We start from the raw sequence: 27,794 nt of genomic DNA, 5'->3' as shown, positions 1-27,794 counted from the left end.
GACTCAGACAGGTAGGTACACAGATTAATATCGCCTGAATACAACATAAGAGTAGTCTTGAATCAATACTGCTCTGATCTTCTTTTCATCGATACTGCGAATTGTAAATGTTTTTAATAATGTTTCAGAACGTACATAAATGTCATGGAATAAAGATACAATTAGTGTGAAACCTTAACTGCGTCTTAGACTTATTATTACTTCCACGTTACATAAAAATTCTACCTGTTTTGTGCTTGGCATGCTTTATTAGAAACTCCGTAAACGTACTATCAGCCGTAATGAAATTGTGACAAACTCGATGTTTATAATGACGTTCGTACTTCGATGCTCTAATATTTAACATCATCTATGGAATGCAAATATTAACAAGAGCGCCTGTTCATACTGTATCTGTAAGAGTTTGAAGGATTGCTAATACATTCTAATGTTATTCAAAAATGTGTACTGAAACTTCTAAAGATGGGATGGAGAAACACCGCATTTCCAAAGAATGATGGCAGATGGTATTAAATATTATTATTAAAAGGACTATTCTGTAGATGGTATAAGAAACGACGACCATTAGCTACTGTATTGTGGCTGCTCAGAGACAATTATGTTCTGAACATCAAGTTGGATTAGTAAAGATTGCAGATATTCCAAGACGGCGTCGACGAGAACAATTTATACAAGTAAGTGAATTTCAGTGACGTCGTATTATGAGCCTGAGAGAGGCTGAATGGCGCTTATGAAGAATTTCCCAATACGTTGGCAGTGTACAAATTTTACTACACAGATTCTAGTGGAAATACACAGGCTTCTCATCCTGGTTACAGGCGCCAGAGGTATATGGATTCATTTCTGAATCGCCGAAACATACGAGTAGTCGTTTCTAATCTACTGGCCACCACAGTCCAAATTAGGACCAATGCTACTCCTCGAGTTTCTAACAGGACCATAAGTAGTAGATGGCAGTACGAAGAAATCTGCCGCTCGCCAGGCTTATACCCTTCCACACTATGCAACTGGCCTCCATTGGAGAAGCAACGATTGCAACTATAGAGATGAATGACACTAAATTGTATTTAGTTATAAAAGTAGATTCTGCCGTGATATGAGACGTTGTCGTTTGGAAGTACAGTGCCAATCAGCGACAACTATGGGAGTTCATGACCATATGGCTCTTTCGCTCGTTGAAGGGACACCAAACAACACAGGATACATCCTGAGCATTATCCAGTCCATTCTGTGTCTCTTCCTGCGATGTCATGGAAAGTGCTGTTCCTGCAGGGTAATGCTTGTGTGCACAATTCTCGATTACTCAATATGTTCTCCAACAAGTTCGTCAACTCCCCTGATTCTACATCCCAGCCATGCAGCAAGACTCATATGGAGACTTTGGAACTCCCATGGGACAGTGATATCGATGTGGAGTAAGTGGATAATATTAGTTGCTTCCATGTAATCCTTTCTGATTCGTTGAGCATGGCGCATAGACTATGATGACAGACGGCAATATGATTTTCATCCAGAATGTATAGTCTGTTGTCTGCAAATGGGATCTTCCTAATTTCGAGGAAAATCAATATATTTACGTCTCATCATCACTTGGGTACAGTAGTTTTCATAAATATGCTTAATTTTTAGGAGTTAAAGAGCAAGATACCATCTTAAGAGTTTTTAATTGTAATTAGATATAGATTAGGACGGAAGCACCGTATAGGTGTTATTAATTTGTTCTTGACGATTTACTTGAAATTTTTACACAATACTCTAATGTAGGCCTACTCGCAGATTCAGACGGACATAGGTTATATAAATTTTTAAACAAGAATGTGCAGGTTTTTTGTTAAAACCGAATGTGAGAAAAAAATTATGTGCTGTGAAAATATGCGGTAGCGTTTTTTTTCTTGATGTCAGTTGTAACTACAATATCATGACATTTAAACCATTAGACACATTGTTTCTCCCATAAGTATTCTTTCTCCTTCTACATAACTTTAGACAAAAATTCATACACAAGAATGTGCTGTTCTGGATTCTTCCTCCCAGTCGGTTTTAACAGAAAACAGAAAAGTTATACTTACGTTCGAAACTTTGTAATGTTCCCCAGTCGCAGATTAAAACTATGCAGAATACTGTCATAAATGATAACACAATAAGCAAGGCTCTAGGTCGGAGAGAAGGGGGCAGAAGAGGTGTACAAAGAGAAGGGTTGGGAGGAAGTGAACATAGACAGGAGGAAGAAGGAGACGGACAGAGTTATGGAGGAGGAGGAGGAGACCGACAGAGTGAGGGGTAGGACTTAATGGACGGAGAGAGGGGGAGAAGGTGACTAGGATGTACATCCAATTCCCATACATATTTAGTAATTGCGAGACATTGCCGGGTTTCGGTTCTAGGCGCTTCAGTCCGTAACCACGCGGTTGCTACGCTCGCAGGTTCGAATCCTGCCTCGGGCATGGACGTGTCTGATGTCCTTAGGTAAGTTAGGTTTAAATAGTTCTAAGTCAAGGGGGCTGATGACCTCATATGTTAAGTCCCATAGTACTCAGAGCCATTTGAACCATTGCCGAGTTCGCTAGTAACAAATAATTACGACACTAGGCACAAAACTGCCTTCAATTAATTTTGTTTAGGGTTGACATTGGAAGTAAACGAAAGTAACCATGCAGTGGCAAAAGTTCTTTATCACTTGCGAAATAATGCAAAATTTCTAACTTATTCCAAAGTTAGCTTGAAAACTCACTAAAAGTATTTACTCCCCATAATCCATTTCGTTCCGCACGGGAATTTTGAGTTGACTGAGCTGCTAATCTGAAATAAATTGAAATTGCAGAAAAACTAACAAATAAGAAAATTTGAAATATTGTGCGTTAGAGCATAATAGAAAGAATACATGATTAGTTAAGTCGGTGGTTTGCGGGTATTCAGGCTGCACAGTTTAGTAGACAGAGCTGTCATATCTCACAGCAACAATGTCTCTTATCCGGTTGGACATCACGCCGAATTGAGTTTGGACTACAATTAATGCATGCCACTTCAGCTGCGTGATAGAATACATCAATAGCAGTGGATGCCAGGTAGTGACGTTCTAGTGTCCTGCAACCCATGGTGAGAGATTTGCAACGCGTGAAAGGTCAGGAGAACGTGTTGACCAAAGAAACAGTCAAACACTGACGCTCTCGAAGTAAGTCAGCGTAACACAACCAACATGCGGCCTTGTAATAAATTGTTGAAAGATGACGTCACGGAGGTCTCAAGATAAGACGCATTCACAGGCCATACTATGTCATAAATGTGAAGCCTGTTGTCCAAATTACCGACTATGCAAGCTAGAGTTATAAAGCCAATACCACACCAAGAGCTGGGCCCGTATGACGACGATGAGTGTTACCCGGCAACGTTAGTTCTCCTCGGAACATCGTCACACGTAATCGTCCAATAGGACCCTGTACGCGGAAGTGGGCACACCTGGAATGACAGTGTGTTAACATTCCTGTGTCGTGTTGTCGTTAGAGCACTACTGTAGGAGAGCGTCTCTCTACTACCGTGTGAAGGGAAGCCACAACAATGGCCGCTCTGCTGACAGTCGGTGGTGCTCCAAACGTCGCCGCAATACCCGTATGCATATTTGTCTTGCTGCAAGCAAGTCAGTTTCCTGACGCAAGGAATGTGAGGTGGCTGTAAGATCCTGCACGGCCGAGTGAATAATACATCAGTTCTTCCCGCCAGTTGTGTGGGATCGTTGAGATCCTGAACGGCATAGGGTATGGCCCTTCTGAAACCATCGATTTCATATTCGCTTGACAGTTGTGGGATCCCAATCAACGCCAGCAGCAGTATTGTGGAACGATAAACGGCAGTCTCAATAACCCACGAGTCTGCTGCTGTCGAATTCCGACTCTTGGTGGTAGACGTTTCTCCTTATTCAATGAGACATAAACGTTCTTGTGACAAACAAACAACATTGAAGTGCAACATGTCACTGAGAAACCCCCTGCGTAATCTTTCCTCACTTCCAGAATGTAGATAAAGTAACTCCGAACTACTGTGTATGGTTGTGCTGAAATGATAATCATTTGCGTATCCAAAATTGTAGCACACTTAATGCCAATTTTATGTTTGTTCTAAAGATTTTCGAGGCGTGTCAGTGCAGTAAAATCGTCACTGGTTTCTCGCCGCGTGAGATGGCATTGTGAGCTTTCAAATTGGGATCTTGTGCGGCAAAGAACCCCTGAAGATTTTATTGATGTTTGTAGCTTACCGCCTTCATGGTATTGCAGTTTTATGGTCAGCAGTGCATTTTCACAGTAGTTGAAGAGGATTTCAGAAACTGATGGTGTGCAATGCGGGTAATGCTTTTTAACTGTTCTGTCTACCAATATACTGAAGTAAATATATTTTACCTATTATAAATGTACTGTAATTCCAACTGGGCCCCGTGAAAACAGAAGTAAGGTGATATGACACTTCTTACGACTGGCTGTGAATAATCTCACAAAAAGGGATGGTTGTAGTTCTAAATATGAAGACTGGGAGTTCCATAGCGATGCCGTTTCAAAAGCAGGTGAAACTACGCTATGCTGTTTACCTCTACTGCTTGCTGAACATAAATACATTGCCGGTAAAAAATGAAACACCTTCAGGGACAACGGTATTTTATTGCCAAGTGAAGTGATAAGTAGTTCATAATACTAGGAGTATATGATAACAAATTCAGACCGAGTGAAACACACATGTCACAGTAAAGGGTGCCCAAACAATCGAATAGATACACTCTGTATCCCCCTGTGGTGGCAACGCAGGCGTGTATTCTCGCATGCATACGATCAGAAAAGGATCAGAATGGCATCCTGCGATACATTATACCAAGCATCCTGCGCCTTTTGTTGCAATTCGACAATGGTTGTTGCAGGCTCTGGAGAACGAGTAAGTACCACGTCATCACGCCACATACGTGTTCAATTGGTGAGATGGCTGGTCATCTTGCTGGCCACGGCATTTGTACATTGCGAAGAGCACAATGTGTCGCAACAGCCGTATATGGACGTGTAATGGCCTGCTGAAAAAGCACGTCAACTTCCCGTCGAAGAATGGGGGTACCACTAGAACAACAGCCTGTGCAATGTAGTATGCACTGATTACTTTACCCAGTAGAAACACCAAATTTTACAGCGAGTTGTAACCGATTATCTCCCACATTATGGATCCTGGGATGGGACCTCTGTGTCCAAGGCGAATACAGTCTGGAATATGCAGCTCATCATGTCCACGCCATACACGTGTACGCCCGGCACTCAGATAGAGTCAGAATCTACTCAAATCACCGAAGACAACAGAGCCCCGTTCCACTCTCCAGTCAACTCTTTCACTACACCAGAGTAGCCAATCTTGGCGGTGTCCAGATGGCAGTGGTAGCCTGCCCAGGGACATGTGTGATCTTAATCCTGCTGCAGGCAGACGCATCACAATGGTCCACGATAACACAGCAGGTGCAACATATGCCCAGATGTCTCCCTTGGATGACGTTCGGTCGTCCACCACTGCTCGCACAATGCACATATCTTGACATGCGTCTGTACTATGCGGACGTCCAGATCCTGGTCTACAGGCGAGTGAATGTTCCACAGAGCACTGCTGAAATCAGTAAATCAGTGACACACCACCAATGCAGGGTGTCCAACATGTGGAGCCATCGAGCTTACTGCAGCTCCACAATGTGACCCTGTTCAAATAGCTACTGCTGTTCAACAGGAGTACATCTACATCATACTACGCAAGCCACCTAACGGTGTGTGTCAGAGGGTACTTATGTTACCACTAGCTGATCCCCCTTGCCCTGTTCCACTCACAAATGGCGATTGGGAAAAATTATTGTAAGTAAGCCTCTATAAAGCCCGCCCGGTTAGCCGTGCGGACTAAGGCACTGCTTTCCGAGTGGGAAGGCGTGCCGGTCCCCGTACGGTGTGCTAGCCAGTCTGTGGATGGTATTTAAGGCGGTTTTCCATCTGCCTCGGCGCATGCGGGGTGGTTACCATTATTCCGTCTCAGTTACACTACGTCGGTGATTGCTGCGCAGACACTTTCTCCACGTACGTGTACACCATAATTACTCTACCACCCACACATTGGGATTACACCCGTCTGGTGTGAGACGTTCCTGGGGGGGGGGGGGGGGGGGCGGGGAGGGGTCCACTGGGGCCGAAAAACGCAATATTAACCCTGCGTTCGGTGTGTGTCGGCGGTGGGGTGAGTGGACTGCTGTAGCCTGTTGTGGGGTTGTGTACCACTGCGGGCCACGGCGGGGACGAAGCCTTTCCATAGCTTCTAGGTCCCCAGTTCCATACAACACAATACAATACAAAGCCTCTGTAATGCCTCTAATTTATCGAATTTTCTTATCTTGGTCATTTCGCGAGATATATGTGGGAAGAAGTAAAATATTTTCTGACTCTTCTCGCAAAATGCTCTCTAGAGATTTCAATAGTAAACCTCTCCGTGATGCACAATATCTCTGTTGTGGCGTCTGCCATTGGCGTTTGTTGAGCATCTCGGTAACATTTTCGTGCCGACTAAAATATCCCGTGACGAAACGCGCCTACCTTCGTTGGATCTTCTCTATCTCTTCTATTAGTCCTGCCTCTTAAGGATCCCAGATTGATGAAAAACACTCAAGAATCGATCGAACAAGCGCCTTGTAAGCCACTTTCTTCGTGGATGAGTTACATTTCATTAAGCTACTTCTTACGAATCTCTGTCCTTCACTTTTCATACGTTTTGTTTTATGTAGTCATTCCACTTAAGGCCACTCCTAGTAGTTACTCCTAGATATTTCACGGTAGATACTGTTTCCAATAATCTGTCGTCGGTTGTGCATTAGTGGATCAACTTTAGCGCCGTTATACAGGGTGTTACAAAAAGTTACGGCCAAACTTTCAGGAAACATTCCTCACATACAAAGAAAGAAAATATGTTATGTGGACATGTGTCCGGAAACGCTTACTTTCCATGTTAGAGCTCATTTTATTACTTCCCTTCAAATCACATTAATCATGGACTGGAAACACACAGCAACAGAACGTACCAGCGTGACTTCAAACAATTTGTTACAGGAAATGTTCAAAATGTCCTCCGTTAGCGAGGATACATGCATCCACCCTCCGTCGCATGGAATCCCTGATGCGCTGATGCAGCCCTGGAGAATGGCGTATTGTATCACAGCCGTCCACAATACGAGCATTAAGAGTCTCTACATTTGGTACCGGGGTTGCGTAGACAAGAGCTTTCAAATGCCCCCATAAATGAAAGTCAAGAGGGTTGAGGTCAGGAGTGCGTGGAGGCCAGGGAATTGGTCCGCCTCTACCAATCCATTGGTCACCGAATCTGTTGTTGAGAAGCTTACGAACACTTCGACTGAAATGTGCAGGAGCTCCATCGTGCATGAACCACATGTTGTGTCGTACTTGTAAAGGCACATGTTCTAGCAGCACAGGTAGAGTATCCCGTATGAAATCATGATAACGTGCTCCATTGAGCGTAGGTGGAAGCGTAGGCGACGAAACTAAATTGAGCTCTAACATGGAAATTAAGCGTTTCCGGACACATGTCCACATAACATCTTTTCTTTATTTGTGTGTGAGGAATGTTTCCTGAAAGTTTGGCCGTACCTTTTTGTAACACCCTGTATACAGCACTGTGGATCTCATGGAGGAACAGAGCGAGCTGAATTTTGCAAGATCTCTGTTTGGGGAACCCACGTTGATTTTTTTATAGAGGAAATTTTCGTTCTCCAAAGACGTCATACTTCTTGAACATAAAACATATTCTATAATTCTACAACAGATTACGTCAACGATGTAAGCCTATAATTTTGTGCATCTGTCCCAAGTCCCTTCGTGAAAACGGAAATCACCTGCGCTTTTTTCCAGTCGCTAGGTACCCTTCTTTCCTCCAGCGATCTACGATAAACCACTGCTAAAAGGGGAGCTAGTTCTTTCGCGTAATGTTTGAAGAATATTATAGGTATGTGAAAAAATTTCGGAATACCGAATTGAGTATTTCGACCTTCTCTCCATTATATTCAGTTTCGGTGCCAGTATGGCCACTGAGTGAATGAATAGAGGATTTCGAACTCACTGATTTTACGTAAGATCAAAACCTCTTAGGGTTTTTACTCAGATCGGTTGACAAAATGTTACGTTCAGAGTGACTGAACGCTTCATTCATTGCTTTCCTTATGCTCATTTTCGCTCTGTTCAACTTCCGCTTGTCATCTAGGTTTTGACTTTTCTCGAATCTGTGCTGAAGCTCTTTTTGTTTACGTAGCAGTTTTACAACACTGCTATTGATCCACGGTGGGTCTATCCTATCCTTTATGATCTAGCTCGGAACATATTTGTGTAAGGCATGTGGAAAGATGTGTTTGAATTTTTCCCATTTGTGCACCATACCTTGGCCCTTAGCACCGAATATTTGATGCTGACTATTCAGAAACTGTGCAGTTTGTATCCTGTCAATCTTGCTAAGCAAAATATTCTTCTACCTTTATTAACATCCCTTGTAAAACCCGTGGTCACAGTTGCTATCTCAGCCTTTTGATCACTGATACCTTCCTGTACGTTAATTGACTCGATAAGTTCAGGTCTGTTTGTCGCTAGTGCTCTAAATATCTGCTCGAAGTAATTTTCAGACAAGACATTCAGAATAATATCGCACGAATTCCTGTCTCTGGCACCAGTTTTGGTAGCACGAATCTATCAATCTATACCTGACAACTGAAGTCACCCTCTATTACAACAGCATGATAAGTTGACTGTCTATAAAGCCATCTCATTACAATTACCTTTGATGCTTAACTTCATCCAGATAAATTCACATTTGGAATCCGTGATAACCTCGCTAGATATTATCGAATTTTTTACTGCAAAAAGACGCCGCCACCATTGCTGACTGACCTATCCTTACGATAAAAATTCCAATCTGAACCTAGGATTATGTTGCTGTTCACTTCTGATTTCAACCAACTTTCTGTTCCTAGTTCTGTCTGAGCATTATCTTCAATAAGCGATAATAATTCTAGGACCTCTCCTTGGATGCTCCTGCTGTTTACTAATATCACAGTAATCTTTTCTGTATCCGATCTGTGAGGACCAGCATTCTCTGAGGTCATTGTGGCTGGTGTAACTTCGATTTTGGCAGACAATTCGTGTCTGATCCCAAGGGGCGGGGGGAATTCTCCAACCTAAAAGACCTCATGTGCGCCTCATACGTACTTCACTACCCTATTAGCCTCTTCCTGTGAGTAATGAATGCCTGACCTATTAAGGGGAACCCTACAACTCTTCATCCGATGGCGCTGGTCGAGAAATTCGCATCCGATACCGTAGCAGAGTCGTCTGAGCCTCTGGTTTACATCTTCCACTCTGCTCCAAACCAGAAGACCTCGATCGACCCACAGTGGGATGCTGCAAACAGTCAGCTTAGCCTGCGCCCCGTGTGCGATGCTAGTTGCCTTCACCAGAACAACCATCCGCCGAAAGGAGCCGAGGATAGCATCAGAACCCATGCGACAGGTGTCATTAGTGCGGACATGTGCCACTATTTGTAGCCGGTTGCCTAAGTTCAAATGGTTCAAATGGCTCTCAGCACTATGGGACTTAAATTCTGAGGTCATCAGTCCCCTAGAACGTAGAACTACTTAAACCTAACTAACCTAAGGACATCACACACATCCATGCCCGAGGCAAGATTCGAACCTGCGACCGTAGCGGTCGCGCGGTTCCAGCCTGTAGCGCCTAGAACCGCTCGGCCGGTTGCACTAAGTGCGCTCGATAGCCACTGACAGAGCCTTCTCCACCTTGAGGACGATATCCCCCGGGAAACATACCGTGTGAACACTGACATTCCATCCCGCCCTGCATGCTGTTTCCCTGAGGGAAACCTCCCAATGAGTAGCATACCAGCCCTCTTCGGCTGTCTGGACTGGGCAGCAAAATCGGCCGCAGTGGTAGTCAGGTCACCAGGTGATTCCAACAGCACCAACGATGTCACGGGTCTTGTCACCGGCGCCCTGCTGTGGCCACAGCTTTGAGCAGCAGCCAAAAGACTGTCGACTGTGGCCAACGCAGCTGTTTACAGACAAAGGCCAATTCTCTTTGTGCCTATTCACACCAAGCACCGCCCCTATCTATATCGTACTGTGTAAAAAAGCCAATAAAAGCTCAAGAATACAAACAAAACAGTGAAGAGTAACTGAAACAGTGCAAACAGACCGCCGCAAAGGAGCAAATTACCCGACTGTGGCGCTTCTGAGAGGAAAAGCTCAAGCTGCTACATAAAAACCAACTCACTACCCACAACTACACAACACAGATGGAGACATCTAACTCGTCGGTAGGGCATGGTCGCACCCTAGAATGAATGTTGCAAACGCTGTTCAACTCTATACTCAATACAGTTACTGCCTGAGGAGTCAAAGCAGAGTTTGCAGAAGACAGGCCTCCTGAGTGCTGTATGATCGCCTATGACCGTGACAAATGACTCACTAACATTACAACTCCTCAGTATGCATATATTATACCCTGGTGCCACTGAACACAGTCCTTGAGTCTGTTGCATTTTTTTCCGGTAATGTATGTTTCACTAATATATTCAGTTACGAGTAAACAGCAAACAGGTGCGCACAACCAAATTTTCGTTACGTGTATATGCTGCAAACTGACTTGTCCCTCGTTATTACAACAGCTCATGCGGGTGCGCTTTAGATAGTTACTTCTATGTTCCATTTAACTCACATATGGCTTAGTCAGATTCGAAATGATAACATTGTGGAAAGGTATTTCCAACGTCATCGCACTGTAACGTCCAACATGATTCTGTCAGCTTTACACGCATGTATGTGATCCTGCTCTGAGAGTTTTACTGCTGTAAGTCTGAAACGTCCCCTTTGAACAATTATACATGACTGTGCTTAACCTGACACACAATATTTTGTTAGCGCAACGCAATCTGACTTTCAAAAATCCCTACAAAAGAATGGCCCTGACTAACATTAAACTGTACCTTTCACAAATCACTTACCTCACAAAAATCTTCGCTGCTCAAGCTACTGCAATACAGCGAGCGCCACTACTGCCAGCTAAATAAAAGATTCAAACTACTGAAGGCACTAACTACTGATAGGGATAGTTAGCAAATGAAAGATATTAATAGAGAACAGACAATGTATTTACCTTAATATCATCACAAGTCATAATATATATATCAGTTTGTGACAAATTACAAACCTCCGCCATCTCTCTCCCCGCATCCACCACTGCTGGCGGCTCACCTCCAACTGCGCAACGCTACGCGCTGTTAACATCCAGCTGCCCCTCTACAATGGCAGACAACAATGCAAACTAGCCACAGACTGCACACAGCACAGCCAGTGATTTCATTTTCATACAGAGAGCGCTACGTGGCGGCGGCGTTACCAATATAAGAACCTAAACAGCCTACTTACATAAGAACCTAAACAGCCTACTTACATAAAGAAAACATAAACAGCCTACTTACGTTGCCCCCATGCTCCCCACAAAAAATTTTTACAAATGGTGTTGGGCACTGGCCAATACAGATTTGACAAAAATTTTTCACAATTACAGTAACAAAGATATAAAATGCACACACTTATTGATACAATGTTGGTCAAAAGCTAAAATTTTCTCACAGTCCATAAAGATAGTCCTCATCATTCATCATAATAGTAATTACAGTTTCTCATTAGTAAAAGAAATTGCACATAGAAGTAGTGGATTTCCATACAGTCTTGAAGAAGTAGTGTTGTCCTTCCAACGGAAAGACAGTGCTGACTCTTGACATGCTGACAGGTAATGGGCCACAATGGAGCAAATCCACAGCAGAGTCATTCGAAGTTTTGAAGAATATTGGTAGGTAGGTCATCACAGAGCAGACCCACTGGAGTCCTGGTAGAGATTGTGGTATTGGTGGGCCACGAGAGGTGCAGACCCACTGCAGTCCTTGTAGAAATAATGGTATTGATGGATCATCAGAGATGTAGACCCACTGTAGTCCTTGTAGAGATAATGGTACTGGTGAGTCATCAAAGATGCAGACCCACTGTAGTCCTTGTAGAGATAGCCAGCAGCCATCTGTTGTGACTGTGCAGGTGCACAATCACCATTGAAGAGTCTTGCGGATAATATAGCAAGTCCATAACCACCACTTGTGCACTCACAAAGTTTTTGGAATTGTCCTTAGAACCAGCAATGCTGTTATCCAGTCCCTTGCTGAATTATTAACACACGTGCAAACACTAACAGTCCCAACTTCTCACATATTGTCCATATACTGTGACCAACAGAAACGTGTGCAGTGAAATGTAACTAACAAGTTAATAATATCATGAACTGGTGACAATTACAATTTTGTAACATAAGAATACAATAAAGGTACAAAATACATCATTAAAAACATAACAATACAGATAACATTTGTAGTACAGGCTTTACAAAAGAATAGAAATAGACATATACGTCAGTGTTACAGGAATTATGACATGAGTACATACATAGAAGATCAGAATAACTTGCGAAACATCAACTTCACACATGAGTATTTAAACAGAATGAATAATGTCTAACATCTTTACAAAGTAAATAACATATTATTAATGCCAATTATATTTGAGGATAACAGTATTCCTCATCATAGTGAATGTAGCTTAATATTAAAAGAGAAAAAAATTCTATGAAACTACACAGAGACAGGAAGAAAACAACTACACAAGGGTACACAAACACATAGGGGGATAACACAATGGAAAGGACAGGGTTCGTTTTCAGTGTAACTTTTGGTACTGCAGTATTTTGCGAACAAAACCTTTTTTGTTCTTGGAGATCTCCCTTCGTTCATCATTATTCCCAAAAAGTCCTATCTGTACCTCTTTTCTGTATTCTAACCATATTTCTTTCAAAAGAAATATGGCTCATTGTACAATACTCATTTAGGCCCAAATCGTTTTCATATAACTTTCAAAGCATTCTTTCCCTATTCTCCATAGTTAGGTTCTTATATAGTCTACCCCCTCTTAAGCTAACTTAAATCTACTGAGCTCAGATATTAAACTAAGGGACGAGGCAATGCAGCAGCACATAAAACAATTAATATAAACAGCAATGAAAAAAATGGAAAATCGCAAAGCAAGCTACAGTAAATCTAAATTACCAAGCAATTCAACATTACAACTAATATGAGGCAATGCGCAGCAAACAAAAAAATAAATCTGGCTTAGCAGAGTAACACAAATTAAAGTTCAGTAGCACTATGCCTGGCAAACAGCAGCTTATATCTAAACATGACATAGCTCAAGCAAAAAAAATAGTACACTAAAGATAACAATGCAGATAAGGGACATGTATAATCACATCTTAATGTCTAAGTAATTAAAGTGGTGCACCACAACAACTTATTGTAAAAGAAATATTACCATGTACTTGAAAAGAATATTATGTATGCAGTTACAAAGTGCTCCTTTTTTGAAGAATGTGGATCACAAAATTATTATTTAATAGATCTGTTGACAGAAAGTGTTCACATTAGCAAATGCATTTAATTTTATTTTATGAAACCAATGCTGCAACACAGCTGAAAAACAGATGTCAAATGAAATAAGCAATTACGCAAACCAAAGCATAAAAACATCATTCAATAGTCATGTGGCATTTCGTAAGTCAGTACCTCTCAACTCTCATAGAAAGACACTTGTCATAATCAAGTGTGCAGATGTACAAATATTTCTCATCAATTCATAAGCATTGCAGTAATTAGCACAAAGTACGAGTAATCATATGTTTTCAGGTAATGAGCGTGTAATATTTGTGATGCTTTCTACAAAGGAATGTCAATAGCAAGGTTAATGGAAGTAATGAGGGTGTCGCATTTGCAATATTTTCTCTAAAGGAATGTCAATGGCGAGGATAAAGGCCTGCCTTTTTTCCTTTTTTTTTCTACCTGTGCTTCCAGAAAGGCACACCCTAATGGCTTGTTCTCCAGGTGTTTGACACAGCTGCGTGCCCACAACGCATTACGTGCAGGTGGTCACTTAACTTTCTTACGGAAATATTTACGACACCAGTTTCCGCTACAGTGACAGTCTCACATATAAATATTTCACAGGTCAAGAATTAGCGTTGCAAATCTGTAGAAACAAAATCCTATAAATATAACAGTGTCCAAAAAAAATATTCGTCAGCATTGTGATACATTCACGCATTTACACACATTTCATAATTCTTAAAGTACGATTCTTGGTTTCCAACATACTTCTTATTCCTCATATACGGTAGCATCATCTTATTGATCATAAACATATCTCAACAGCATAGTACACATCGTCATCGTAATAATAACATCATAACACCTCAGTCAAATCTCAAAAACGTCGTAGCTTTCTGCAATAATTTCAAAACCTAAAAAAGATTCTCTGCTCATTTCAATAGTGTCATCTTCCTCAAACGTACTTTAAAATCATGCTCCCTTACCAAATACACCATTCAAAGCTCTCATAGTATCACAATGATTCCGAAAAAAATATGAAGAGTTCACACAGTACAGACAAAATACAATTTCGTAAGTGTGAAGTTATCCAATGGTGTAATTACGTAAACATGTGTCACTGACGTAGTAAAAAAAACATGTTTATCTCTCAGTTAAATGATCAGATAGCTGTGTAATTTGTGTGTTAGAGAAATATGGTACCGATGTGTAAAGTTGTATAAGCAAATACCATATTAGCTAGGGTTCCTTGTGGTTGCCAAACACATGGTACACAAAGTAAGTGTGTAACCCCCTGAGGATTAATGTAATTATACCCTCAGGTGTTACAGATTACAGCAATGAAATGAAATGTATCACTGAAAACCTTTGTATCATTGTACTTCAAATATCTTTAAAAATAAATGTTTTAAGTACAAAATTAATCACTCAAATGCGTGTCCTGTAGCGCTAAATGTGCATCTTGCTGTAAGATAATTCTGTGGAAGTGTCGTACTTATCGTCCTCCGAAAGCTAAGTTCTGCAGAAGTCAATGTACTTACCTCATGATAAATAAAAGTGAAATGCTTTATGTATAGATATCTTAGTTATTACGCTTATTGCCATGATGAAGAAAGTACTGTGCTGTAACGTATTGTTGTGCTACGGAAAAGGCAATCTCATTGTAGCTATACCACAAAAGTTACTACTAAAACATGTTTTACTTTGCAGAATAAAACAGAAAAACTGTGCAGAAATAAAACAGAAACACTACAAAAGCAACATTGTAAATTGTCACTCATTAGAAGCGTCGTGATAAAACCGTGTAGTTGTCACTTAAACTAACCACTGTGTCGTCTGGTATCTCACAGAAAGTACATTAAACCCAGAATGTATTTTCAAGTAAACCAAAATGTTGCATTAAAATCTCATTAGCAGTACCAGTATGTGTCCTAAGTATGTAAGCCTGATAGTCGTTACGTAATCGTGCAACTAACAAGCAAGAATGTACAAATACAACACTGTGTCGTCTGTTCACTATAACAATGCATTCGTAATTTCTGTTTAAAAATGTTCCCTAGGTTCTAGACTGGATATTTAACTTCAAACATTGTTGTATGTTAGCAGTTTCTTAAGTCTAACACAGCATACTAGTAATGTAAAGGGAAAAGTTATATGGCAAAGACAAAGTTAAAAAGCAGATTATCTTTCAATAAACGGTTTTACATGTGAAATGTGGTGTAAACCTTTACTCTTCCTAGTGCACAGAGTTTCAACTTCAAAGCAATTATCATGTTGTATACATCGGTAAAGAATGCTAAAATTTTTCTCCAGGCTAGCGTCTTATGTTATTTTTCTCGGAGCCAGCGGACGCACGCGGCTGCCTGCTGTGCGAGTCATTTTCTGTCTCTTTGTTGGCGCGCGCCGTTATTGGGATTAGGAGACCTAACTTCTACAAATTCACCTTGCCGAGAGGGCCCAGCTCTGTTAGAATCCCGCCAGTTCTGATGAAATTCACGTCTATCGTTTTGTCGGTAGTTTACATAGTTTCTTGTTTGTCGGTCACGTGGTGGAGAATTTCTCCCTGAATCGTAGCTGTGCGCCGAACTGTTGCGTCTGAAGTTATTATGTCACCCCTTGATAATAATAGTTCTGATTACCATATTGTCTGTTTCTATGGTTATCTCTGTGATAGTCATTACTACGGAAATGCGATCTTTCTCTGTAACTATTATTACTCTGCCAGTGGTTGTCATACGGGTGGTGTCTGTTTTGGTCACGATTTGCGTTGTAAGAATAGCCTTGTCGCGTCCAGTTATTATTTCTTTCATCGCGGAGATGCGACTGATGTGATCTGTAATTGTTGTGCTCCTGCGTTCCGCGATTGTCAGTGTCACTTTCCAGTTCTTGTAACAGTCCCTGAAAAGCCTCAATGTCTTCTTTGCAACGTCCTGCTAAAATAATATGTCGTAAATGTTCAGGTAATTTGATTAAGCAAATGCGGATGAGTTCTGAGGGGCTGTATGGGTTTGAAAGATATTGATTCTTGTGCAACATGTCTTCAAAATATTTCACAAGACTGGAAAACTCAGATTGTTCGAAACGTTTCATCATTATGATGCTATGTTTTACTCGGTCTTGTGTGGCTTGAGACCAATATGCTGAGAGGAAGGCATGGTAAAACTCTCCTTCACTGTGGCAATTGTGAATTACCGATCGCATTCTTACAGCTGGTTCATTCTCCAAGTAGCCACACATAAATTCTAATCTGTGTTCCAACGACCAGTTGGGAGGAAAACAATGAGAGAATTGATGGAGCCATGCTTGTGGATGAATGTCGTTGCCAGAATTCTTAAATGTTTTGAATTTACGTGTAGTAATGAACAGCTTATAGTCAAAATCATCATGTTGGCGAGTCGCATATCGGTCATTGTTAGGTTGTGTCGGCCGTTCCATCTCAAAATTCGGTGCACATTGCCAATTTCTTTCATAACTTCCTAAATGCCCTGTGTTATTATTTTGCGGCTTTTCCGTGTTTCTAAGTCCCTCTTCCCGTGTTGGAGCGCCAGTGTCCTCTGAAATACGTAATTCTTGTATTACCTGTGTCAGCTGATCTTGTACTTCCCGGATTTCTCTTTGGTGTTGTGTATTAATTTGATTCTGATTTTGTTTGAATTTTCTTATTTGTTCATACTCTTCTGTGTCAGTGAAGGCTACGGGTCTTGTGTCATTCAGATCATCATCTACCTTTGTAGATAAGTTAGTGACCTGATCCGAAAGTTCGGCTACTTTCTCCGATAGTAAAATTATTTCCTCTGTATGTTTTTCTGAACCAAGTTTCAGAGTATCTACTGTGTCCTTTAAGTTTTCCTGAGTTTTTGCAAGTTGCGTAACCGAATCGGTAGATGCAACTGAGTCAAATTTAGCTTGCAAGGTCTCATGATTTTCATGAACAATAATTTGCAGTTCTTTTATGGCTGCTTCGTGATTCCGTAATGCATTTTCATGCCGCGAAAAAATAGGTTGAAAATGCTCACAAATTTGTGTTTTTACGTCATTACAGACTTTTTGACATTTCGATTCAATGTTATGTAACTCAGTAGTTAAATCTTCACGTGTTTGTTCAAGTGTTTGTTCCAATGAGTCTAACTTTTTAAGATTTTGTTCCACTGTGTCTAACTTTTGAAGCTTTTGCTGTGTTTGTCTCTGAATTTGTTCCATTGTGTCTAACTGTTGCTGTGTTTGTCTCTGATGTTGTTCCATTGTGTCTAACTTTTCAAGCTTTTGTGCCATTTGTTGCATTAATTGTAATAACAATGCATTAGTGTCTGGAATCTGTTCCTCTACTCTTTTCGGCAGTGCATTTGCACCGGCAACATTCACATTTTGACAAGCTGAAAATGTGTCTTGACTTATTTGAGAAAACGGTGAGGACGCAAAACCTGAATCTACAGTATTTGCAATATTGTGTTCTGTCATTCCCGATTCCTGAGGCGAGCTGTTGCCGACCAATCGATCGATAACGCTTCCCTGTTCACTACCTGTTTCACTGTCTACACCATTGTTTGCCGCCCGCTCCATTTCCCTATGCACAATTACCAAATTACTACTTTGAACATTAGTTAATCCATTACTCTGCGGCGCTAACACACTGCTTTCGTCTTCACTGTCATTTCTCAGTTTGCTTTGGAGCCTAGTATTACGTTTTTCACACACCATTATTGTCACAGTATTTCACACGATAACACAGAAAAGCGCAATTTGAAGAGCAAAATAAAATAACATAGCAATGGAAATAATGTCTACTTAATTGCCAGCGCAGCTGCGAAATACTTGGTGCAAATCTACATGCATGCCACAACTGTTTTACTGTACAACAATGAAAAACTACAACTACAAAGGAAATTCTCTCTATAATTACGCGCTAGCAATAAACAATAGCTACGCTAATTACACAAACTACAAGAAAAAAATCAGAAGATTCCAGTGAGGTATCCTAGGCTAAGGGTCGACATATGAAACGTCCCCTTTGAACAATTATACATGACTGTGCTTAACCTGACACACAATATTTTGTTAGCGCAACGCAATCTGACTTTCAAAAATCCCTGCAAAAGAATGGCCCTGACTAACATTAAACTATACCTTTCACAAATCACTTACCTCACAAAAATCTTCGCTGCTCAAGCTACTGCAATACAGCGAGCGCCACTACTGCCAGCTAAATAAAAGATTCAAACTACTGAAGGCACTAACTACTGATAGGGATAGTTAGCAAATGAAAGATATTAATAGAGAACAGACAATGTATTTAGCTTAGTATCATCACAAGTCATAATATATATATCAGTTCATGACAAATTACAAACCTCCGCCATCTCTCTCCCCGCATCCACCACTGCTGGCGGCTCACCTCCAACTGCGCAACGCTACGCGCTGTTAACATCCAGCTGCCCCTCTACAATGGCAGACAACAATGCAAACTAGCCACAGACTGCACACAGCACAGCCAGTGATTTCATTTTCATACAGAGAGCGCTACGTGGCGGCGGCGTTACCAATATAAGAACCTAAACAGCCTACCTACATAAGAACCTAAACAGCCTACTTACATAAAGAAAACATAAACAGCTTACTTACAAGTCGGATGCAGATTTTTCCACTTTGTAACAAGGGATGTGTTTTGTTGCGTTATGAATAACGCGCTACAGGAGTCCAAGCAGAAGAGAGCAGCAAATGAGAGTTCTATTTCGGCCTACCTTTTATAAGTTACTAAAACATAATTGCAGTGAATACAAGCTGCTCTCATCTACCCAGCGACTGTGGACAAAGGTACACTTCTCCCCGATATTTTAGAGAATCTTAAAAATAATCTCTTTCACCTATTATTACCTTATTTACTAGAGACGATTACCTGTGGCGACACAACAAGCAACTGATTCATTTTTTTCTAATTTTAAGTATTTGGTTTACTAAAGCACTTACCATTGCCTTACAATGAGATTGCTTTATTTCTCAGATTTTTCATTGTCCTGAAATCTAAGTTATGACGGCACCACGTTAAAAATGAATTAAAATGTCGTATTTTTCACTATTTTTCTGATTAATTGATGTACGAGTATTATACCGAAAGTAAAGATATAAAGCACACTAAATAATTGTCAAACCCTAATTTTTTGTGTTAACTACAGGTATGTCTATAACATATCTTTAGTAACTTTCCCTGTCGAACATCAGATTCTTCTGCAGAGACATTTGAACGTAACTACTCCTTCAACTTTGGAAACGAGAGGCAGTGTTTTGGTGCGAGACCTTTTCTGTCCGGTGGACGCACCAACATTACCCTACCGAAGGAACGCAACAGTTATGTGCTGCCAATACGGCTTTTGTACCGTCACAAAGTAAAAATTAATTTTTATCGTGTCCTCGACACAAAAATTCAACGAGGAGTCAGCCTTCTCTGTCTTCTTCAGTACCAAGCCACACATTACTATATTTTGTTTCAACGCTGTAATTTTCAAACAATTTTTCGAGCAAAAATTATATCTGGAGAATTATAACACATCATACAAACAATAGAGCAACGGACTCCCGACCGCCTGTGAAAACTTAATTTCATTCAGCCGTTATATTTTATCTTTTACTTTATGTTTGAGAAATATAGATATATTTTATGTAAGTGATAATTAGTTTAATGTTTGTTCTGCTTGTGTTTCAGGTATTTCAAGACGTTCAATTACTGTAAATATGCTCCGACTGTCCCAAAATGCAAGCCGAGTACAGACGGTAAGTGTTGAAACCTTGCTTGTGTTTAGGTTTGGCATTCTGAACGTAACTTGCTTTTCGCCACACCTGGTATTCTACTGGCCCGACTTCAGTGTAAGACACCCACGAGAATCTCTTTGGTAGAGGTCCTACAAAGCAAGCTACTGGCTATGTCACAGCTCATAGTCCATAAATACGAAGGAAACATCGTTATAAATGTCCCAGTATGAAATTGCTATGTACACAGCATCAGGTAAGATTATTAAAACGTTTTATCTGTGAACGCCTTAGACAATGTGATAATAATTCTCAACAAGACACAAAAATTTAACTGTCAGGAGGATTGATGGAAACACATGTTAAAGCTGTTGTCCATTGGTGACACAGAACACTAGGTGTACGACATAAAGGTATTGTGTTTAGCTATTGCGTGTCCTGTAGCGTGTACCTTGCTGTCGAGCACCCAAAGTCAAAATAACGTTATATCCTGTACTAGGAAATAGATACACTTGTTCATCTGCAATCATTAAGTTACTGCTAGTTTTCTAAACTCTCAACTGCACGATCCTTTCGTTTTGCATATTACAGTCACCCACAATATTCTAATTTTAGTTTGTATCTGTGAAACCTGTTAAACAGTGTAACATAAGTAACATCACCGTGATCCCTTAAGAATAGAGTTCTTGATTGTCAGTAAACTCTGACAAACATTTACAGTGCATTAAAACATCCAATTCAATCATTATCACAAACAGAGCTCGTACTGTTATAAACCGGAGTATGGATACAAATTTCACCTTCACTCAGTTATTAATATTAGTATTGTCAACTTTTATCTTTCGTCGTACTGCTGTTGTACTTATCATCGTGAATCTGCCAGACAGCCACTTAGAAGCAATGCCGTCAAAGATATCCTAGTTAATCGCTTACACAGATGGATTAAATAAGCATTTACTAAATCAGACTGGGCTAGAGACTGCATTTCAAGAGAAAACTTACAATAGCAGGAAATAAAGCAATCAAGAAACATGGCCCCATAAGAGATGCACAAGAATAAAACTAATATCATGCAGAATCTCCTTCATAGTGGGCACCACAGCCATACATTTTTTCAGTGAAGGTGATATTTATCCGCTTAGGTTGTATTTATTAACATCTCTTCTTAGTTATGCAACTATTTTCTGCTTTAAAAAGCTAGGTTTTGAGTGTTTATCTAGAAATTCGTTATACGCGCATGGAAATGGAGGCGAACTCACTCGATGTACTACTGTCAGTGTTGTCGAGCCTGTTGATCCAGTGGAAACCGAGAGGTGGTGGTATCGAATCCTGGTCAGACAATGGAAATTTTCAGTCTGTCTTTAATCTAACCTTCACATTACAACGATGTGAGGAGTCTTCAGGAACGACATGCAATTGGGATTCCACTTTAAACTGTAGGTGCCCTTTCTCCGCTTAGATACCTGAGGTAGATTAGAGACATGTAAGAAAGTGAAGTGACCTACAATTTAATGGCTTGCACCAGGCCATTGACCCAGACGAAATTATTGTTACATTCACTGTTGGTTAGCAAATCATCCATCCGTCGTGGTTGCATAGGTACTGGGTCAACATTATTGCCGGCCTTAAGAACGAAATAAATAAAGTATCATAACATGTTAACAACTAGGTGGAAATAAAAGAAATTGCGGATGCACGTTGCCAGATCTCCTGGTCGCGCACAAAGAGCTGAACGACACACAGTGTGAGATTAGCGTGACTAAGGTGTCAAATGGGGCTGTCCCTACAACACGATTCGGTTGAATGAACGGGAATAGAAAGAGACTGCATTTCAAGAGAAAACTTACAATAGCAGGAAATAAAGCAATCAAGAAACATGGCCCCATAAGAGATGCACAAGAATAAAACTAATATCATGCAGAATCTCCTTCATAGTGGGCACCACAGCCATACATTTTTTCAGTGAAGGTGATATTTATCCGCTTAGGTTGTATTTATTAACATCTCTTCTTAGTTATGCAACTATTTTCTGCTTTAAAAAGCTAGGTTTTGAGTGTTTATCTAGAAATGCGATATACGCGCATGGAAATGGAGGCGAACTCACTCGATGTACTACTGTCAGTGTTGTCGAGCCTGTTGATCCAGTGGAAACCGAGAGGTGGTGGTATCGAATCCTGGTCAGACAATGGAAATTTTCAGTCTGTCTTTAATCTAACCTTCACATTACAACGATGTGAGGAGTCTTCAGGAACGACATGCAATTGGGATTCCACTTTAAACTGTAGGTGCCCTTTCTCCGCTTAGATACCTGAGGTAGATTAGAGACATGTAAGAAAGTGAAGTGACCTACAATTTAATGGCTTGCACCAGGCCATTGACCCAGACGAAATTATTGTTACATTCACTGTTGGTTAGCAAATCATCCATCCGTCGTGGTTGCATAGGTACTGGGTCAACATTATTGCCGGCCTTAAGAACGAAATAAATAAAATATCATAACATGTTAACAACTAGGTGGAAATAAAAGAAATTGCGGATGCACGTTGCCAGATCTCCTGGTCGCGCACAAAGAGCTGAACGACACACAGTGTGAGATTAGCGTGACTAAGGCGTCAAATGGGGCTGTCCCTACAACACGATTCGGTTGAATGAACGGGAATAGAAAGGATATGTCAATCAACGAGCAGTAACTGTGCACTGTGGTGGTGTTCTGAATTACAAAATGGCCTGACGGCGACATCTGACTTCAGACGGGCAAGAGTCATTGGGAAACTGAAAGAAGGACGAAGTGTGACGAGTGTAACCCAGGCGTTTGGTATTGCCCACACAGTTGTTTCACATGCGAGGAGAGCGTAGCGACCCACAGGCACTGTTGCCCGAAGCGATGAAGGTGGTCGACCGTGGGAAACTACAACAGCAGATGACAGCTACATGGTGCAACAGGTCAGAAGGGACCCACGGCAAACAGCTGGTGTACTTGCAACCACATTTAACAGGACTGCAAGGCACACAGTGTCACGCTCCACAGTGGCACGGCGACTGCATGGGAGTGTTCTTTTTGTCCGACGACCAGTACGCTGCGTTCCGTCGACACTCACAGATCGAAGGCACCGTTTATGATGGTGTCAAGAACATGCGGACTGTACCAGATAGGAGTGGAATCTCGTGCTATTCTAGGATGAGGGCAGTTTTTCGCTGAGTAGTGATTCTCGTACCCTCTTATGGGGAGAGGTGGAAACACGTGACCTCCAATTTTTTGAACACGGCACATTCACGGTCAGCGTTAATATGACACTGCTTCCCGTCACAATGTGCGTCTTTTCAGCGGTGCATTCTGCTCTGATATCGTTTCCATGGATGACAATGCGCAGCCGCATCGAACAGCGCATGTGGAGGGGTTCTTGGAATGAGAGGATATTCGGCGAATGGACTGGCCTGGCCGTTCCCCGGCTCAGATCCCGCCGGGCACGTGTGGGACGCGTTGGAGAGACGTATTTGCAGCACGTCCACATGCTCCAATGACCATCCTGCAGTTGTCAACCGCGCTAGTGGAGGGGTAGAATGCCCAATCACAAGAACTCATTACCAATCTTGTGGCCAGCATTGGAGCACATTGCAGAGCATGCACTGCCGTCCGTGGTGATCGCACAATATACGTATTAAGAACCATGTCCCGCCATTTGTAATGTCCAGTGGACCATCATAAATCGCGGTGAATTCAGTGTCATTACTGTCTTTGAATGAAAGTGTCATTTATGGTCATCCCATTGAGAATTTCTTTCAGTTACCTTCTGTATTATACTGTAGCAGTTCTTTCTATACCTCTACACTCAAGCGAACCCCTACCACACTGTCTCCCTCATACTTCTCAGAATTACGTACGAAATAAGGAAATTGCAAGGTTTGCCGCACTGATAACCAAAATTCTCCCTCTCTCTTCCTACGTCCAGAGAAAGCCTTCAGAATTTTTCCATGCAGCATATGTTGTATTCTCTGTTACACATACTGAAGTTGGCAGAATATTGGACGTAGCCTTATGATTGGCAACTCGCTTTCCACGCTGTTATAGGGAACATAGCGGTGGCCCTGCTTTCCTGCTCCCATCTTCTGGACCACCTGCGGGCTTTGTTCGAATCTCGGACCTCTCGTGGCTAGCACAGTTTCAAAAGGCGCTTTTGTAGCACTCTGTCTCAAGAGACACTCAGAGCGGCTTATTCGCGCGACTGCTGCCCATGAGAACTTTTCTGGGAAGCTCTTCGAAATTCCGCTATTGTCAGCCTACTGCTAAAGACTTGCAGATGCAGCGCCAAGCCACGTTGCACTAACTGAGGAAAACACGAGCTAATATGCCAGAATACACAGGTCCTGCTTTTCTATTCAGAAAGCGTGTGAGAATACAACATAAAGTGATTATATGCTGACAGAAATAAATCTTAACACCAAAATTATCAACGTAGATTAATGAAATTTCGGGAATACATTTGTCTAGGTAACATATTTAAGTGGTTAACATTGCAAGATTACTGGTTAATGTAAGCGCGAGACAAGCCGTTGCGAATGTAAAATGCCACTACAATAATAACCGGCGTAACCGCCATATTGTTGAATGCAACCATGTAAACGTGCATGCATTGTGTTCTACAGGTGTTGGATGCCAATTTATGGGATGGATTTCCATGCCTTTTACACTTGGTCGGTCAATACAGAGACGATTAATGCTGGTTGTGGATGACGCTGAAATTGTCGTCTAATGATGTCCCATATGTGAGGATAGGAGACAGATCTGGTGATCGAGCAGGCCAAGGCAACATGTCGACACACTGGGTAGCATGCTGGGCAACAACAGCGGTATGTTATCCTGTTGGAGAACACCCCCTGGAATGATGGTCATGAATGGGAGCACAACAGGTCGAATCACCACACTGACGTACAAATTTTCAGGCAGGATGCGTGGGATATCCATGAGACTGCTCCTGCTGTCATACGAAATCATACCCTCGACCTTAACTCCAGGGGTTGGCCACTATGCCTAGCACGCCCACAGATTGGTCTTCTTCTCAGCAACACACGGCCATCACTGTCACCAAGGAAGAACCAGCTTTCATCAGAAAACACAACGGACCTCCACCCAGCCTTCCAACGAACCCTCGCTTGACACCACTGAATTCGAAAATAGCGGTGGTTTGAAATCAGTGGAATCCATGCTGCAGGACATCTGACTTGGAGTTGTTCTTTAAGTAACCGATTTGTAACGGATCGTTGTGTCTCTGTGACGCTATCTGCTGCTCGAATTGCTGCTGCAGATGCAGTACGATGCGCCGGTAGTGCCAAGTGGCAGTTCGGAGCCCGGTCTTCTTGCGATCATACATTCCCGTTGCCATCGCTGCCTTCGGTCATGTACAGTGGTTACATTCCCGCCAAGTCTTTCTGCAATCTCAGTGAGGTGTTGGTAATGACGTTTTTTTCTCCTTAAGGGCATTCTTGACTAAAAACATGTCCAATCACAAAGTTAATAAACGCTCACGACCGTTACAGCGTTTATTTAACGCAAATTTGATTTGCATCCACATACTGGCGCTACCAGCACCACTCTCATGCGACTGGCGAGAAACTTGAACTGACATCATCTTTCAGACGCAGAAACACGTCTACCAGCTTTCGTGTTTGTCGCACAACTCCTTGGTGTTGCAATTCTTTTTTCCGTCAGTGTACGTATTGTCGATTAGTGGCATGTGACAGACCAGTGTCGTCACAATATCTAAGCTGATTTACTTAAGCAGTTAAATATATACACTGATTTCCAAAACTTAACAACGAAAGTAGCTTTCGCCTCATGTGTCACTGTCGAATAACATAGCGATTCCTGGGCTTGTGTCTCGTTCGTTGGAGAGTTGCTGTTCGGTGCACGGCTGTAGCTTGGCGTGCCTTTGGCGATTTTCGTGGAAGTGTCCCGTTTATCTTTTGCGTTTGTATTTGCACTGCGTAGCTCACAATTCGAAAGTCTGTTTCGCAACTTGTGGCTAGAAGTTTATCGTTATTTCTTTAATATACCGGGATCCAGAGGTTATGCTATCCGGTATACGCGCATTTTATAAGTTCTCTAGACTTTGGAAGGTGATGTGCATATCAACCTACAGTCTTTCAGAGAACATTACCTTCGGCACAGATGCAGTTTTTATTATTTGAATATTATCACGGTTGTGATCCAGAGAAACCTAGAAATTGTTAGCTTATTGCTATTTACGTTTTTGATGAAAGGAATTGTGAATCAGTACTACGTGAACTTAAATCATTGCAACTGAGACCAAATAAATTAATATATTTGAAAATAACTTTACTCACTCCATCATTTCCTCCCACATCATTCAAATGAAGCAACCCTCAAAAAACTATCGTCAGTGGAGTCTAGCTCACAGAATTGTAGCCTCATTGTGACGGTGTTTCCAATGTTACATAGGTGCCACCCAGAGAAATATTGTTTCCTTTGCTCTTGAGTCATTTTTAATTATATGAATTTAATTAAAATTTTATTTCGTTCATAATGAAATTTCAGCTGCATTTGTACATAGCAGTATGAATATGTACCTACTTTATAGATGTATAACTGTGTTGGATTCTAGCTGAGCATAGAATGGGTTGTTTGGTCTTCTGTGTGTTGAGTTCGCTAGTATGATAGATAGCTTGCACTAACTACTGCTTAACCCAGTCGACTCGCACGCGTACGTAGCAGCAGAGATAGCCGCAACTTATCAGTATCCATCATTTTGTGCCAATAAAGCTGAAAGCTGCCTAATTAAAAAAGAGATTACCGTAGGAAGGGTGGGGTTGTGGACTGTTATAGCGCAGCATCTTGACAACGTATGTGTGATGTGTTTTTGGTTTAGGTGCTCCGAAGTGGGCGGAACACTTTATTGCGCTGCGGTACTTAATTTAAGTTGTATTGCAACTCGTTGGATGTGGTTGCGGGCAGATACAACTAACTAGTGGCCTGTCAAGGCGTGTGTTACTGAATACAGTGTCAATAAGGCTATTTTCGGCCTGGGAGACGCACTGTCAATCACTGTCGAACACTTGTCCTTATCTGAAGGCTATAGGGGACTCCAGTCGTAGACTAAGACTCGAAGGCTGATCTCCACTACGAACTGTAGCTACGAACTGCAGCCCTGGAACCCCGTACTAAAACTGTCATGCGCCAACGCCGAACGTGAACCGCGTTGCTGCCTGTGGCCGCCGCTCATAGGGGGCGGCGCATACATTGCTGAATGCGTTTTTGATTGGTAGCGAACTTCAAAGGCCGCACATAGGGCCAGTCGTAAACTGTCTCAGTGCGCCACATCCGGCTGCGTCCACTGGCGAGGACACAATAATGTAAATACGAAATTTACATACGTGCAATTCTCACTTTCATATAAATGGCATACTTGCTCTTTTGTTCTACAAATATAGATCCGTGAAGCATCGGTTTACATTCCTAAACAAAATATTTAGCAACTTGAAGTTTTTTTCCTTGA

The 27,794-nt window shown here is 41.6% G+C and overlaps 1 protein-coding gene across 1 annotated transcript in view; it reads left to right on the top strand.

Moving 5' to 3' along the window:
- The window catches only part of LOC124723077 (relaxin receptor 1), a 414,738-nt gene that overhangs the window by 242,041 nt on the left and 144,903 nt on the right, over positions 1-27,794 (top strand). Inside the window, exon 12 of the mRNA XM_047248253.1 lies at positions 20,240-20,307. Within this exon, the coding sequence (XP_047104209.1) occupies positions 20,240-20,307 (68 nt within the window). The remainder of the gene's footprint in view (positions 1-20,239; positions 20,308-27,794) is intronic.

Source organism: Schistocerca piceifrons, chromosome X, assembly GCF_021461385.2.
Source record: "Schistocerca piceifrons isolate TAMUIC-IGC-003096 chromosome X, iqSchPice1.1, whole genome shotgun sequence".
In the NCBI taxonomy this organism is placed as follows: domain Eukaryota; kingdom Metazoa; phylum Arthropoda; class Insecta; order Orthoptera; family Acrididae; genus Schistocerca; species Schistocerca piceifrons.
The sequence above is the reverse complement of the archived record's forward strand: the minus strand, read 5'-3'. Positions and strand labels throughout refer to the sequence as shown.